Source organism: Melopsittacus undulatus, chromosome 3 (genome assembly GCF_012275295.1).
Source record: "Melopsittacus undulatus isolate bMelUnd1 chromosome 3, bMelUnd1.mat.Z, whole genome shotgun sequence".
Lineage (NCBI taxonomy): Eukaryota > Metazoa > Chordata > Aves > Psittaciformes > Psittaculidae > Melopsittacus > Melopsittacus undulatus.
In genome coordinates, this window is record NC_047529.1 from 13494837 (window position 1) to 13512143 (window position 17307).

The 17307-nt window shown below is 56.3% G+C and overlaps 1 protein-coding gene across 1 annotated transcript; it reads right to left on the reverse strand.

Moving 5' to 3' along the window:
- Positions 1-1901: 1901 nt before the first annotated feature.
- KIF3C (kinesin family member 3C) lies at positions 1902-14238 on the reverse strand. Its single transcript, XM_034060943.1, has 8 exons — positions 12805-14238; positions 9059-9160; positions 8848-8970; positions 8625-8743; positions 7275-7391; positions 7042-7150; positions 6373-6548; positions 1902-5498 (listed from the first exon to the last, which is right to left on the reverse strand). Exons 1-8 carry the CDS (start codon positions 14215-14217, stop codon positions 5405-5407), a joined length of 2253 nt encoding a protein of 750 aa, XP_033916834.1. The 5' UTR covers positions 14218-14238; the 3' UTR covers positions 1902-5404.
- Positions 14239-17307: the final 3069 nt, after the last annotated feature.

The following is a 17307-nucleotide window of genomic DNA, read 5'->3' on the forward strand; positions in this document are numbered from 1 at the left end:
GCATCCAAGTGCTGCACAAACCTCGTGCCCTCTTGCCATTGCCTGTATGCGGGACAGGATAGAGGCAAAGATGGGGAAAATGTTCATGTTCTTAAGTCAAACCAGCAGCTGCTCTCCTGGCTGATGCTCTGGAAAATCAAACACCCACAAGATGGTAACATCACCAGACACTGCAGCACTTGCAAGGAAAGAGTGGGGTTGGTGACTGGAGCATTTTTACCTGCCTCAGGTCACCTTCTTGTCCCCTGGGCCATGCCACGTGTCTTGTCAAAGCTGACATTTCAGAATGGTTTTGGCAGTTACAGTCAGTGTGGAAAAATCCTTTGCCCTTCTCTGCACCTTTCAGGCACGATTTCTGAGCTCCTTCAGAATAAGTAGAGCTCCTGACAGCATGGTAATGCTTCTGATTTGTTTTCATTGTCTCTGCGTTACCTGTGGACCTTGCTCTTCTGATCTGCAAGCAGGCTGCCCTGGGTGGCAGTGGAGAGATAAACTGAATATGACAAAACCCAGCTTTCTCCCTTCCTTACCATAGAATCATCACAGAATCATAGGATGATGGAACTAGGTGATCTTTAAGATCCCTTCCCACCCAAATAATTCCATAGTTCTATTAAATAAGTGAGCATGTTAAATCAAATTGCCTCAAAATCAACTCACCAATTTTACATAGGCCTCTCTGTGCTCTTGGGGCTAATAGATTTCCTTTTAGAGATACAGCAGGCACTCATACCCAGCAAAACCAGCTTTTGGTCCTTAGACCTTATCAAAGTCTTCTGCAAATTATAGTTTCAGTACACTTTATCTCACACAAAAAGGGAGAAATCATAGAGTTAGGTTTGACTTGGAAGGGATCTTAAAGATCTTCTAGTTCCAATGCTCCTGGCATAGAACCATAGAATTGTTAGTGTTGGAAAGGACCTTAAGATCACCCAGTTCCAACCCCCTGCCATAGGCAGGGACACCTCACACTAAACCATATCACCCAAGGCTTCATCCAACCTGGCCTTGAACACTGCCAGAGATGGAGCATTCACAGTTACCCTGGGCAACCCATTCCAGTGCCTCACCACCCTCACACTAAAGAACTTCCTCTTTATATCCAAACTTCCCCTGTTTAACCCGTTACCCTTTGTCCTATCACTACAGTCCCTAATGAAGAGTCCCTCACCAGCATCCCTGTAGGCCCCCTTCAGATACTGGAAGGCTGCTATGAGGTCTCCACGCAGCCTTCCCTTCTCCAGGCTGAACAGCCCCAACTTTCTCAGCCTGTCTTCATATGGGAGGTGCTCCAGTCCCCTGATCATCCTTGTGGCCTCCTCTGGACTTGTTCCAACAGTTCCATGTCCTCTTTATGTTGAGGACACCAGAACTGCACATAATACTCCAAGTGAGGTCTCACGAGAGCAGAGTAGAGGGGCAGGATCACCTCCTTCGACCTGCTGGTCACGCTTCTTTTGATGCAGCCCAGGATACGATTGGCTTTCTGGGCTGCGAGTGCACACTGAAGCTGGCTCATGTTCATTTTCTCATCAGCCAACACCCCCAAGTCCTTCTCTGCAGGGCTGCTCTGAATCTGTTCTCTGCCCAACCTGTAGCTGTGCCTGGGATTGCTCCGACCCAGGTGTAGGACCTTGCACTTGACATGGACATGGACAGCCTCATATATTTCTCCAAATATATGGAGAAATACAGGCAGGTGGGCACTGGTGCCCCCATTTGTGCTGTAGCAGAAGCCCTAATCCCAAATCCTTGTCTCTCAACACACACAGCCCACGATGTCCCCTTGAGGAGACTACACAACATGGAGCTGCACTTCAATTAATGCATCAGCTGCAGCACTGTGGTGCTGGCATGTTCCCAACGGCTGAAGCTGTGGATGAAGGAGGCTGCAGACGCTCTTTGCAATGATGCTCATTCCTTTATTGGTGTCATTGCCAGTTTTTGAAGGGTGCTGGCACTTTCCAGTCGTTCCCAGCACTGGATCAAAGCTACGTTACAGCATATTGAAGAGGTGTCCATCCAAAGCCAGAGAGGGGGGGTGAGATTAATGACCTCGCTCCATACAGTATGTATAATATATATATATTTATAATATGTCCTGTATATTCCTATGTATAGAGTGACAAGGATGGGCCACCATACAGTAAACTTTTGATTTCTAAATAGATCACCAGAGCAACAGGCACAAAAATTTGGTCCTAATCAAGGCCCTCACCTTGTCAATCAATCTGAGACAGACCCAAACCCACCCCCCTTGAAGGAAAAAATCCCATCCAAACCTGAAACCCAAAATAACTGAACAATTAAACAGCAAAAATAAAAGAGCCCCAGCCCAGCCCCAGCCCCCCTCTGGGATCTGCCCCCTGTACACTCACGTTGACAGTAAATAGATCCCTTGGCTACACGCACGCACCCACACACACCTACACACACTCATATGTAAATACACACGCACCAACATACAAAGACCAAAGATCATTACAAATATACATCTGAGGTTGCTGCAGCGACACGGAGAGGCTGCGGAGCCACCCGAGGCAGAGGGAAAACACCGCCGGGATCTCGCCTGGTCTCGGCTCAAATCACCAGCGTCTGCTCACAACCTTCCTCAGGGTTTGTGCTAAGGAGGGTGGGAGGTCATTAGCAGCGGTGGAGAGAGATGGAGCCAACGCATGGGAGATCGTGCTCTTGGTACGTATGTTAGAGCCACACTTGGATGTTGAAAACGGCTCATACCATCCCCTGCACCAGGCGCTCCTACACGTGTCCTGTGCTCAGCCAGAAGGGCTTCCACACAGTCCCACTGTGACACAGTGCTACTGGACCCAGACCTGTCCATTGCCATGACACAGGTGAGGACCAACACATGCCACGGGAGACCTATATGAAGCGCATTCATCCTTTGATGTGATGCTCCATAGCCTGGCGCAATAAGGGGACACCATCAGCTCTTGGGCTTTGTTTACCATGCCCTGGGTAGAGAACGGAGGTAAAAGAGACTGTTGCCAGCACATCACCTTGGGGCTCTTTGAGCTTCTGATCCAACTGAAGGTGAACTTGGGGTAGTTACAAAACAAGAAAGGGAGGAAAATACATTCCTGAAGACCATGCTGCAGGTGGCTTCTCCCCTTTCTAAGGTCTGTGCTTCCTGACCCTGACTCTCAGACACTAACCTGGCAAACAAATAAGGAACCAGGGGTCTCTCATCCACTGTGTTTCATGAGGCCAGGCCAGCTTGTTGTGGGGAATGCACGCAGAGAAGCCATAGCTGCTGGTTATACCCATAGGCATAAGGACCTCACCCACGCTGAGACAGGAACCAACCTATCTCTCACTCCTAAATGCCATTCCTCCTGCACCTTCTTCCCCAGGCTGAGTACAGCCAGACCTGGCTGCTACTCAAGGGGAGCAAGCTCAGTCCTGGGAGCGATCTACAGCGTCCAAAATAGCCCACAAGCCAGCTGCTGGGGTGGGACAAGGATTCAGAGAGGCAGAAGGTGTTACGGGGAACAGATGAGGAAGGGAAGATGATGGCAAAGGGTAATGATCACAAACACAAAGCAGGACAATGTTACAGGGAACAGGAAGAAGATAGCCCATGGCAGCTCAGGGGATGTGTCAGGACATGCATGGGAAGGTATGTGGATGCCCCAGCCTGGACACATGGAGCACACTGATAGGACACTTGTGTTGGGTAGGACCTGCCCTGCTCTGTGCTTGTACCTTGTTCCCTCTCCCATCCTCACCCCAGGTCCTGTGTGCAGGAGTCATCAAAGTGAGCAGTGACTAGTCCTCCAGTGGACAAAACCCTGTCCATTGCCACAAGATGGTTCCTACCTGCCACCTTCTCAGCTCTGTCTTCATAGTATTATAGAATGGTTTGGGTTGGAAGGGACCTTAAAGCTCATCCAGTTCCAGTGCCCTGTCATGGGCAGAGACACCTTCCACTAGACCAGGTTGCTCAAAGCCCCATCCCAGAGCCTGGTCTCAGCACGCATCCCTGTGAACACTCACATCCTCCCATGTGAACCAGGAGCTCACTCCCTCATTCATTCTCCTCTTGTCAGACAAACGGATCTCCCCCACCTCCATGCATCTGGAAGCCATCCCAGGAAAACCACTGGTGCTGGCCCTGGCACTGCCAGGAATGGTCTTCAACAAGGACCTGCCTTCCCTCAATTGAACTGCTGAATGACCCAGGGACACTGAACGATGTCCTGGCACCCACATGTGCTACTGCCAGGGATGGGTTTCAAACTGCCAGAGCAGCATTATGTCTTGCCCTCTTATCCATTACCCATTTCACATCCATCACTCCACAACCATGCAACACCACAAAATTTCTCCCAACAATGAGGTGACCTTCATGTGGTATTACCCAGCCCGACGAGAGTGATGTTGGCATCACTCCTCTGGGCATCACTGCCTTGTCCTGCATTTCTTCACTGCCTCTAGCTGCCACAATGGTGGATGCTCTCACCACTGGCTTCATGTAGGCAGCATCGCTCACCGTATGATGTGTATCTTGAGGAGGTCTGGGTAGAAATGGACAGATTTCCATCTGCTGTTCTTGCTGCTAGGAGTTAAACACCCACTTTGTCAGAGATGGGAGCAAGCCAGGTGTCCGGCAACTGAATTCGACAAGGCCAGCCACCTCCAGAGCGTGGTACAGGTGAGCAAAGTCCTGGCACCAGCAGGACTGACTTGGTTTTGCTAATCTGCAAGCCCTCCCTGTGGATGGAGCTGGCATTTCTGGAGTGACAGCTATGCCCAGAAGTCCATGAAATGTCACTGCTGCCACCGGTGTTGATGCAGGCTGGAGAGTCGCTCTGGAAGTCTCCAGATCATTGTAGAAACACCAAATTCCCTGGGATCCAGCAAAGAAAACACAGCACCAGAGTCCCGGGCTGCCTTACCTGCCACAGCCACCAGAGAGGGACCTCTGCCCCCTCCTGCCTGCTCCACAGAACACAGGGGTGAGCAGGACACCAGCAGTGACCACCCTGGTGGTGTCCCCAGCCCTGTCCTCCAGTGAGGAGGGCTGGGAGCCGAGCGTACCTGAGGAGCATCTGCATGATGCCCACTGCCAGCCTTGGATGTCCTCCTGTGCCACCGCACCTCCTGACTCTGTGCATCAACCACTCCATAAATAAATACATTAAATAAATAAAGTGACAGATCCAGATTGGGGAGGGGGCAGAAGGCAGAAGGGGGCAGCTCCCCTCGCTCCGGAGGGCTGTTCGTGAGCATCTCGCACTAACACACGCGCACACACAGTAGCTGAAGACAAAAGACGAACTGGGACTGGTGGAGATGCTGCCGGCTGGGGCCCCCTCCTCAGCTGCCAGCGCGGCACAGTCCTCACTGCGAGGCAGTGCAAGGGGACAAGGGGTCCAGGATGTCACTCCTGAGCTGGCGTTGTGGCGGCGCACGGGGAGCTGGAGGTGAGGGAGACATGAGTGGTTGAGGATGGCAGTGACCGCGGCGTCTGGCACCTGGATGGACAGAGAAAACCTGGTTTCCTTCTTCTTCCCCTTCCCCTGCCTCCTGCTTTGCCCCAGATCCACTTTCTCAGTCATTTTTTATACAGGAAGAACTAAAGGATGTCCCTAACATGCTGGGCAGGACAATACCTTGTGTCTCACCATCTGAGATACATTTATATCAGAATCACAGGAACGGTGTGGGTGGGAAGGGACCAGTTCCAACCCCTGCCACAGGAAGGGACCTACTAGACCAGGTTGCTCCAAGCCTCATCTAATCTGGTCTTGAACACTGCCAGGGATGGGGCAGACACAGCCTCTCTGGGCACCCTGTGCCAGGGCCTCACCACCTTCACAGGGAAGAATTTCTTCTCATCTCAGTCTCCCCTCTATCAGGTTAACACCATTCCCCCTTGTCAGATGTCCCTACAGGCCCTTGTCAAAAGCCCCTCTCCAGCTTTCTTGTCAGCCCCATTAGGTGCTAGAAGCTGCTCTAAGGTCTCCCTGAAGCCTTCTCTTCTCCAGGTAGAACAAGCCCAGCTCTCTCAGCCTGTCTCCATAGCAGAGGTTCTCCAGTCCTTGTGGCATCTCTATGGCCTTCTCTGGACCAGCCTCAACAGATGCATGACTTTCCTGTACTGAGATGGATATAATAATATCACCTGTTTTAATACACATCCAACAACTGTTACCAAAGCAATGTCAGCCATATTTTAAAACCTTATCACACCCCAGCAGCTCATGTCCAGGTTCAACCCCAAAAGAAACAGGGTTGCAGCTCTGCCACAACTCCTCTGCCTGCCCTAAGCCCAAATGCTGCCCACATGGAGCACCCCAGCAGCATGGCAGCACAAATGAGTCCCCCCTGGTCCCCATCAGCACTCACCAGGAGCGGGACTTCCTCACCCGGGAGGCCACCGGCCGCTCCAGGAGGCTGTCCAGGTGCATCAGTCTCTCCAGGTGCAGAGCCCGGGGGTCCTGCTCTGCTGGGTCCCTGCTCCTCTCAAACTCAAAGATAGCTGGAGGGGAGAGGTCCAGCTCCAAGAACATGATGTTCTCAGCCTGCAGTAGGACAGGGCAAAGGGAAAACCAACACAAGGAGTCACCGCATAGCTCAATACAGCACCAGCTCTGTCAAGTCCGTGCCACTGAGAGATGACCAGCATGCCAGGGAGTGGGAGCCTCCTCTGGCTGCCACAGCCACAGGGCAAGGTCCATGCTGGGGTTTCAGGCTCATGGCTCTGCTCTTCCTGGTCTTCCCTGGGGCTGAGACCAGCAGGTAAGGCTGAATGGCCCTGTCCTTTCAAACAGCAGGAGCTGTCAGAGCCACCAAGCCATGGACCAGCTGAAAGCATGGCCACCAATCCTGCCAAGTGGGTGAATAGAGCCGGGAGCTTGAACTGATGTACCCCCAGTCATGATGGGCTTGTTTACTTTGCCTTCTCTCCCACTGTTCATCTGTCTGTCTGTCCATCCATCCATTCATCCATCCATTCATTACATTTATCCAATGACTTCTTGTTCCCCTGGCACGCAGCAGTGCTCCCTCACTTACCCGGTACCGAGGATGAGATCCCATGGCCATGGCCACACGGGCGAATTGGCTGATGGGTCTCTTATACCCCACTGCAGAGGTAGGCCGCTTCTTCATTTGGTTGCTGTTTCTAAAACATAAATTAAGAACATGTAGTAAAGAACATAAATACCTACTAAAACCCATCCAAATGGTGAGAGGCTTTGTGCCTGCAGGAGGCAGCGCGTGGGTCGGGGACAGGAACAGGAACATACCCTCCAGTGGGCACGAGTGGCTGGAACTTCCACTGGTCTTCATCACCATCAAAGTACAAGCGGTTCATGATCTTGTTCTTCTCTTCTGGTGGGATGAAGTTCTCGATGATCAAGTACCTGAGTGACCGGCCAATAGACAGAGTGGGAGCAAAGACGAGGAAGGAGTAGGAGGGGAAGGAGTCAATGTGACAAGTGACCAAAAGCAGGTCAGAGAGGAAAGGGATGTCAGGGAGACAGCACAGGGAAATGAGAAAACATACAGAAGATGGAAACAGGATAGAAATAGAGAGGGTGAGGCAACAGGACAGAGGCAAGACAGGCAGGAGAGTGGGGGTAGAGGAAGACAGTCATCAGAGAGGAGAGAAGACATAGGCAGCTCTGCAAGACTTCCTCCAGCAGGAACCCCCGTCTGCTCCTTGCTGCCTGACCAGATGATAAAGGAGAGCTCAGTGATTCAAAATGAACCCCAGGGGAATCGTGTTTTCCATATTATGTGGGGCAAATCAAGCAACTACAGAAAGCTGTTTTGCACTGCTGAGTTGCTCCATTGAGTTCCCAGCTTTTAAAAAGTATGAGTCATGTCTGAAGAGAAAGGCAGGAAAATTCAAGGTGTAAGTTTGTTTCTAGTAAAAGGATAAATATCTTATCTTGATGCTTAAGATATATGGCTGGGTGGGGGTTTGTGAAGATGCTGAATACAGTTATTGCTGAAGTGAAAGCACACCCACTGAGGGTGGTAGACCAGCAGCTGCATCTCCTGCTGGAGGTTCCTGGAGGGAATATGGCTTTGCCACCGTTGTGCCAGAAGCTCCCACAGGGCAGGGGCTCACCCCAAGGTCCCCTGAGCTGGTCTTCCTCTGAGGACTGTGCTGGGGCTCTAGCAGTCTCCAGGTGCCCCCAGGGACACCCACCTCCAGCTACCACTGTCAGGTCCCATAACTCACAGCCTGCACTGCAGCTGTACTGGCATTTCTGCTTCTGTATTTTGTGGTTTCTCACCTTTCTCAGCAAGTTTTTAATACTCTTGCATGTGACTCACCCAACTCAAGAGGTGTAAATATGTTTTACACCTTCTGCCACTGCTGATGGGGTAGGAAGTGCTCACATGTCCCTGTCAGCAGGCATATCGCTCTCTCCAGCTGTGCACCCCAGCTCTGCTCTGTGCACCCCAGCTTTGGTCTGCATAACCCAGTTCTGCTCTGTGCACCCCAGCTTTGTTCCATGCACCCCAGCTCTGCTCTACATAACTAAGCTTTGTTCTGCATACCCCAGCTCTGCCCTGAGCACCCAGCTCTGCCCTTAGCACCCAATTCTGCCCTGCATGGCTGCAGGGGACACACAACCACCTACTTGAGCTTCAGCTCCCGTGTCTGCTCATTTTGTGCCTCCTCCAGGTCCTGCCGCACACGGATGTATTCATCGTGCTGGTCCTGGATCTCTGCCTTCACGGCCTGCAGCTTGGCATAGAGCTGGGGAGAGGAACAGACCATCAGCCCCACAGCCTGGGGCCTGCAGTGAGCCCCAGGGCGCTGGTGGCTGGAGAGATGATCGTCCCCAACAACCACACTCTCACCTTCTTCAGCTTCTTGGTTTTGATCTCCACCTCCTGCTGCAGGGAGGTGTAAGTCTCCCGCAGCTCCATGGTCTCCTCGTCCCGCAGCAGCATCTCCTGCTGCATCTCCCGCTCCCGGCGTTTCTGCAGCACAGGGGGAAACACTCAGAGTCAGGAGGGGGAACCGACCCCCGAGGACACCCCCATCACCTGCAGGCCCCAGTGCTGTTACCTGCTCAGCTATCTCCTGTCGCTTCAGCTCCAGCATCTTCTGCTGCTCATTAGTGTGGTCCACAATGGTCCTGCCGCCGATGAGCAGCTTGCTCTCCATTGCCTGGGGGAAAGAGGAGGGTGGGGGGTCAGAACACGGCTCTACCACCCCACATCCCTGAGGGGTTTGCACCAGGCCACCCTTGCCGGGTGGTCACCCCCATCCCTGGTCCCTGTCCTGGGCACTGTGTTCTCATCCTTGCTTTCAGGGGTGAGGGCTTTCACATATGCTTCCACTGATGGGGAGGGCGCTGCACATGGACACCATGAGCCCAGTGCTGAACACTGAGTGCATTAGCCGGGGGTGTAAGCAACGTGTCCCCTCCATGGGGATGTGGCGTGGGACTGCTGGCTCTGAGCCCAGGCTGTTTTGGGTCCCACTTCCTTCCGCACAGCTGCGAGCCAGCAGGACGCCACGGATGTGCAGCAGCTGCCGGCAGTGGGGCCCCAGCCCTGGCTTCCCACCTCCAGCTGAGCTGTGTGAGCCATGCCAAGCCATGCCAAGCCATGCTGAGCCATGCCAAGCCAGGCAGGGGGCTCTGCCTCAAGCCCCCTGGGATTTCCCAAGGAAAATGCAGCAGGGAAACCACTCACAGCAGCACTTCCCACGGCTCAGCCAAATCTATATCCACCCTGACTCCCCCATCCCATCCTACCCTGTCACCCCCATGCCAGCTTTCCCAAGGGGAAAAGGGTTCACACGCGCACACACCCATCAGTGTATGTGCATACACCCATGTACACACACGCCTGTGCACAGTCAAACCCCTGCACACACGCACACGTACACACGTGCATGCACACTGCTACAAGCATGCCCAAGCATGCAGACATTGGTGCTCACACACATGCGCTCTCCCCCTTACTCCATGGATGCACACATTACTACACTCATGCATGCACCCTCATGTGTGCCTGTACACACACACACACACGTCCAACATGCGTGTGCACAGCCATCCCTGTCTGGAAACCACGGGGCCGGGAGTCCTGCTGGGCTGCCACAGCAGCCTCACACCACACATGGTTCCCATGTGTGTCCTCCTGTGATGTGTGTGCACACGTGTGCTATGGGGGTGTGCTGACATGCAGCATGGGCATCCACACACACACAGCCTGTGTGCACGCATGCATGCTCCCCACTGCTGCACCTCAGGGACGTGAGCAGGGATGGATCCAATCACCACACAGGGCTTTAAAAATTAATGTCCCAGGCACAGCAGCAGCAACGACAGCTTCTTCCCCACATGCAGACCCCTGGGACACCCCCACTGACACAGCCAAGGCCCTGTGAAGGGGGAGTGCCACCACACCACACCATGGGAGATGCCAGTACTGCGGGGGCACACTCGGTGTTCACTGGTGCCACCACACACACCCTTGGGCAGAGTTCTCCCTGTTGGTGCTGTATCTCCCAGCCACCACCCTGGGCACAGAGGTGGGGGCTTGGACAAACCTCAAGCACACCAACAGCTATCTGGGACAATACTCTTATTCTCCCTATTTTTTCCCCTGTTTTTTCCCTTCCTCAGTCCCCATGTGGGGTGACTGTGGGGGTGCACAGTGTGGGGCTTTAGGGACATGCGAGCAGCCCCCCAGCACTTGCGGGACAACCCCCATGTCCATACCACCAGCTCCCACCTTCCACCACCCTCACAGCCATGCAGGACTATGGGGCACATCCTCACATGGGTGCCCATCCAGCCCCTTTGATTCCAGTGATGGGGATTCCTCCTTCCTCCTGGCCCTACCACCTTAGGTTGGGTGCCAGTGGCTGGGCATTAAAGGGCCCCTTACCCCTCCTCCTCCTCTGTCTTGATTCTAACTGTATCCTGTGATGGTGAGTGTCCTCCAAACCCTGCTGGGGTGCAGAGAGGGGACCAGGCACACGTGTGGATGATGCTTGGCCAGGGCAGCACACTGTCACACCTCTCCATGGGGAGGGCTGCCACCTTCACATGGGATTAGGGGGTTTCTTAGCACTGCTGTTTCCCCCCTGCCAAAGCATTTATTCCTTTTAATGAAGATGACTCCCAATCTTCTTTAGTGCCTGGGACAGACTGAACACTAAGCCTCTCACAGGAGCTCATTTCCGGCACCCAGTGACTTCCCTGGCACTTTCCTGGCCACTGACTCCTGTCTCAGCACCAAGAAGAGCCCTCGGGCAAGGGGCCCTAGTTGTGCCAGAGAGCCCATGAGTGTGACAGTAAGACAGGGTCCAGCTTGCATCACCCACACATGTGTGGGGCATCCTGTGTCCCCCCAGCTACTACATCTGCCATTGCCACAGTCACTATGAAGCCATTAAGGGTTTGAGTGGGACACAAGGCTCTTGTCAAGCTGGGGTCTCCTGCCTGGCCCCGGGCAGTTCCTACTGGGGTGAGCATCATAGCAGATTCTTCCCTCCATCACTGGCTCCAGAGGGATTTTTGCCCTCACTGCTGTGAGTGTGCTGTACCCCCACGGTACAGCAGTTCCAAAGGCCACCAAAAAGGATGCAGCATCATCCCACCTCCGGCCCTGCCTTGTTACTCAGCAGTTACAGGACATACGGTGGCCCCGAGCCAGCTCCGCTGCACCGTGCCGGACGAGGAGACCGCGCTGGATGGCTGCCAGTGACAACCTGCACTCCACCGCGGTGGCAGTGCAGGGACCGGCTGCAGGGACACCCCCTCCACACGGAGCATCCTGCTCCACCAGGATAGCCAGCATGGGACACCTGGAATGCCAGCAGGCAACCCGTGTCCTCCCCCCATGGCTCTGTCCCCGATGCACGTCCCATTGTGAGCCTGCAGGTGTCTGTGCAGGCATCCAAGCACGGCCATGCATCCCTGGGCATGATCATGCATCCCTGAGCACGGCTGCACATTCCTTGGCCTGGCTGCGCATCCCTGAGGCTGCAACAAAGAAGGCTTTGGCAGGGGAGGAGGGCACAAGAGCATCCTCCTGCTTAGCCCCTGAATTCCTCAGCAGAGACCAGAACCCCAGGCATGTCCCTGCCTGGAGGGCTCCATGCTGGTCCCCAGCCCAGCCACCACATCTGGGCCACAGTGGTGACGGAGGGGCTGTGTTGGAGAGTGACGTGGTGGGGCAGGGTGCTGGGGCTCCTTCTCCATCACCATGACTACTCCAGCCCTGTGCTCACACCCCCAGGGTCACCGGGAGGGGAGCAGGGCTGGAAGGGCAGTGGGGTAGCCCCAGACCCCAGCACAGGGCTGGGGCTGCTGCGGCCCCTCTTGCCCTCAGCTCCCCATCACCCAGCTTCCCCAAGCTGGGGTGGGAGCCATGGGGATAGACATGGGGGGCAGGTAGGGAGCAGGCAGTACCATGGTCCCAGCCCCAGCCCTGGGTGTGTTCCTGGGGCCACCAGGGACAAATGTGCAGCATCACTCCCCCGCCCCGCTGCAAGCTGCTTTGTTGTGCTGAGAGAGACAAGAGCTGAACACAGCAAAGTGATCCACTGCCCCATGGCCCATCCTGCCCCACAGCCCCCAGAGCTCCCACACAAGGTCCCTGTGCAGCTCCATGTCTGAGGGCAACTCCAGCCCAACACTACAGGGGAGCATGGGGCTGCCCTTAGGCACCTTGCTTGAGAGCCCACCTTGCTTGGACACTCTGCTTGGGAGCATCTCAGGCACCCCACAGGGGGCTAGAGGCAAAGCAGGTCTTCCCCCAGCATTGCTCACAGTAGCACGTGGCAACACATACCTTGTACTTGGTGGCCAGTAGCTCCGTGGCCTCCTGCTCCTTCCGCAGATCCTCAATCATCTTCTGCTTCTCCTGAAGCAGCTTTTGCTTCTCCTCGCTCACCAGGCTGTGGTCATCCTGGATAGAGGCTTTCTCCTCTTCCAGCCTCTCCTTCTGCTCCTTCAAGTAGCTCTCCATGTTCTTCTCCAGGCCATCCTCATTGTCATCTTCCCCTTCGTTCTCTGCAGCACTTTCTCCATCCATCACCTTCTTCTTCCGGCTGCTCCTTCTCCTCTTCTTCCCCAACATGCCACGTTTCTCTAGCTGGGCTTTCAGCCGGACAATCTCCTCCTGAAACTCCCGCAGCAAGGTGTCTTTGGGGTCCTCATTCACCCGGGGCTTGTTCTTGATGTTCTTGGCCCTGTTGGCAAACCTGAGGGTAGAGAGGCTCTCGTCATAGCTGTGAGATGCTGGGCCCAAGGTGGCCACCATGATTGTCTTGGCGTTGCCCCCAAGGGAGTCCTGCAGCAGGCGGGTCAGTTTGGAGTCCCTGTAGGGGATGTGTGTACTCCTGCCATCCACGAGGGCAGAGATGACATTGCCCAGGGCAGAGAGGGAGAGGTTGATCTTGGATGCTTCCTTGGGGCGCTCTCCGTGGGCCCCCATTTTGCTCTGGCGCTCGCTGCCAGCCAGGTCCACCAGGTTGAGCTTGCCCACACGGATATGCTCCTCACCATCCGGCCCTGTCTCACTGCACTCAATGGTGATGAGGAAGATGGCGTGGGAGCGGGAGCTGTGCTCGTTCATGTTGGTGCTACCTACTGACCGCGTCTGGCTCCCCAGGTTCATCACATGCTCAATCTCCTTCACATTCTTGGTGACGAAGGAGGAGAGGTCCTTGATGTACACCCCCGTCTCGGGGTTCTCCTTCAGCTCCAGCTTCTTGCTCTGGTCCTTGGCGAGGAGGTCCCTGATCTCCTCCTGGTAAATCTCCAGGTACGAGGCCCTCACCAGGTACTGCTGGTTCTGTGAGCGGGAGATGTGGGTGAAGATGTGCTCAAAGGAGCTGGGGATGATGCCCCGCTTCTCTGGCTCCGCCCAGGCCCCCTGCATGGTGTAGGTCTTGCCGGTGCCCGTCTGACCATAGGCGAAGACGGTGCCATTGAAGCCCTGCAGCACGGCGTCTATCAGCGGCCGGACAGTCTCGTCGTAGAGGTCCGCCTGCTTGGAGCTGGCGTCGTAGACAGCGTCGAAGGTGAAGGTCTTGGGCAGCTCCCCGGGGGAGGCGCGGGGGTTCCGGATGCTCACCTGCCCCAGCTTCACATCCAGCTCCAGGACGCGCTCGTATCCGGCCGCCTCCTCCTTCCTGCTCATCGGGCGGCATCGGGCCACCACCTTCAGCGCCTCGCAGCCGCTGCGGGGCTTACCGGCCATGGCGGCGGCGGGCGGGGCGGCGGCGGCAGCGGCGGCGGCGGTGGGGGGGGGCTCAGCCGCGCCGGCCCCGCAGCATCCCCCAGGCCGGGGCTGGGGCCGGGAGCGGCGGGCAGGGGGCGGCGGGAGCCGGGGGGCGGCGGGGCGGCCCCGCCGGGAGCTCGCTCATGGCAGCGCGGCCGCTGCGACCGCCCGTGTGCGGGGCCGGGCGGGGCCGGGCGGAGCGGCTGATTCGCTGCCGGCCGCGCACACGCACACGCACGGGCAGGACACGGGCGGGAGGGTGCGCGGCCTCGGCTCCCCCCGCACCGCCGCCCGGGCACGCCGGGAGCTGTAGTCCGGCCTTTGTGCTGCTACACCGCGGGGCGGGGGCGGGATTGGCATGTGGGATGCAGGATTGGGATGCGGGATGCGAGCCTGGCATGCAGGGTGCAGGATGGGTGATGGAGGATGCGGAATGCAGGCTTGGGATGCAGAATGAAGAATGCAAGATGGGGATGTGAGATGAAGGCTACAGGGCTGGGATAGGTCAGACAAGATGATCTTTAAGGTCATTTCCAGCCCAAACCATTTGATGATGCAGGATGGAGGGGACATGATGTGGGATACAGATTCAGGACTGGGCTGTAGGATGCAGGGTACATGGTATGGGGTGCAGGATGCAGCACTGGGATGCGGGGTGCAGGGTGGAGGATAGAAGCAGCGGAGGGCAGCAGCCTAGCAAAGGGACAAAGCTTTTCCCTTGGGCCCAGCAGCTGGAACAGGGATATCTCCCCCTGCCCATCTCCTGTGAGACCAAGGCAGCATCACCCTCACCAGCCACCCTGGTGATGCTTTGGGGTCCTCAAGCTGCCCCAGGCTGTGTGTGCCCCTCACCCCAAGCCTCCAGGTCCTGGACCCCAGTCCTGTCCCTTCCTTGCAGCCCAGTGGGAATAATCCCCAGCACCCTATGGTAGAGGTAGCTGGGGCTTCAGATGGAGATTAAACATTCTTGTGGTTAATCAAATCCCAGCAGCCACCCGTTCCCCGGAACCAGAGATTATCCCATAATTAATTAATTAGGGTATTTGCTGCCATCGGCAGGGCTGTCTGGTGCAATCCAAGTCCTCTGACTCCCAGAGGAGCTTTGAGGGGCAGGGCACGGTCACCTCGCCGAAGGCACAGACCCAGTAATGGAGGGGGACCAGGGGACAAAAGCAGGGGATGGTGGAGGGGGGTAGCAGGGGGATGCAGCAGGGCTGGAGGGCAGATGGAAGTGGGACAAGGGACAATGGAGGGGGAATGCAGGGGGGTGGGGAGAAGATGACAGAGGTGGTGGAGGGGGATGGAGGAGGGATGGAGAGGGGATGGAGGCAGGTGGAAGCTTCTGTGGAGGCATGATGGAGGGGGATTAAAGGGGGGTTGCAGCAGTGATGGAGGGAGGAATGGAGGGAGAGTGGAAGGAGAATGGGAAGGATGATGCGAGGGGGGGATGGAAGCCTTGGTGGAGGTGATGCAGATGGTGGGGAGGCTGGGGAAGTGGCCTTACCATGGGATAAGGACCCCAGTGCTGCTTGGTTCTGCCTGTGGCATGAGAGTCCTCAAGGCAGACAGGTTCAAGAGCACATAGCCCTGCTCCCACAGAAGCCCATGACCCCAAATCTTCCACAGACCAGGCTGGGGTGACAGGTAGGGGTCAGGTGACCCATAGGAAGGGGGTGATATTTAGGCAGGGCATGAGGTAAGGGCAAAGGGACAGAGGGACAGGGTAACATGTCAGGAGCAGTGCCATGTAAGCAGGGAGTGACAGGTAGGGACAGCATGACATGTCAGGTTGGCCTGACCTGTCAGGACATGGTGACATAGTGACAGGGTGACACGTAGGGGCAGAACGACTTGCAGGGACACGGTGCCATTCAGGGCTGGGTGCCATGCAGGGACGGTCCCTTGCCCACAGGTGTCAGCACCGGAGCAGCGCACACTGCTGTTGGCTGGTGGCCTCTGAACTGGCCTCGGGGCTGACCTGGAGCAGCCCAGGCAGCCTCCGGGGTGGTGGGGCCAGTGGGGGAGCGTGCCCCTCCTGAGCGCTGACCCAGCCCTGTGTACACGGCCAGGGGCACTATGAGGCTTGGGGCCACCCACCCCACAGCAGCCCCCAAAGCACCCAGGGCAGAGCCTTCCACCCTTTGCTCCATGGGGGGATACAGTGTGTATGGGCATCACAGCGTGGTCCTAGGAAAGCCCACCACCCCACCACTGCTTTTATCCCACCCATGTGCGAAGTGGGGATGTGGGCTGGGGGACCCCAGGGCAGCCCTAGCTGGGTGGGGGTCCCAGTGACATGATTGGTGCAGGATGGTGCACGGGTGGCTGAGTGCCCTTGGGGAGGGGGATTATTAGGAGACCCCGAGTCACAAGGTGGGCTGCAGGGTGAGTCCCGGGCTGGAGGGAGCTGTGCAGTGATTCGGGCCCCACTGGGCCCCCTAGCATGTCCCTGTGCAGGGTGAGGGGTGCACTGCCCCACTCCCATTAGGCTCCAGGGTGTGATGATCTTTGTGGCATCCCAGGGATGCTGCCCTCACCCTTCCTTGCTGTGGGTACCACACCAGCATCAGTGCCATGGCCAAGGTAGGGCTGAGCATCTCAGGGGTGACACTGGGCTGGCTGGGTACATGGTCCAGGTGCCACACAATGGTGGGGTGTCATTCAAGCCCTGACCCCATCCCCAAATGTCTCCAGCACCGTGGCCACCCCTGAGACACCACTGCCAGATCTGGGCCACCAAGGCTGTCCCTGAGACAGCACAGTCATCTCTCGAAGACTGCAGCCACTGTGGTCACTCCAGGGACACTGCAGCCATGCTGGGACACTGTGGCTGACTCTTCAATGTTATGGCAATTCCTCGGCCACTGTGGTCACCACTGCAGACACTGCAGCCACCACAGGGACACTGATAACGTTTTGGCCATGTGTGGGACACCACAGCCATCTCTGGGACATACTGGCACCCCTTGGACACTGTACTATCCCTGCCATCCAGCACCTTGCACATCCTGCCTGCCGGTGGTCACCAGCCCCCGAGTGCTGAGCAGAGGGGCACTGTGGGCAGTTTCC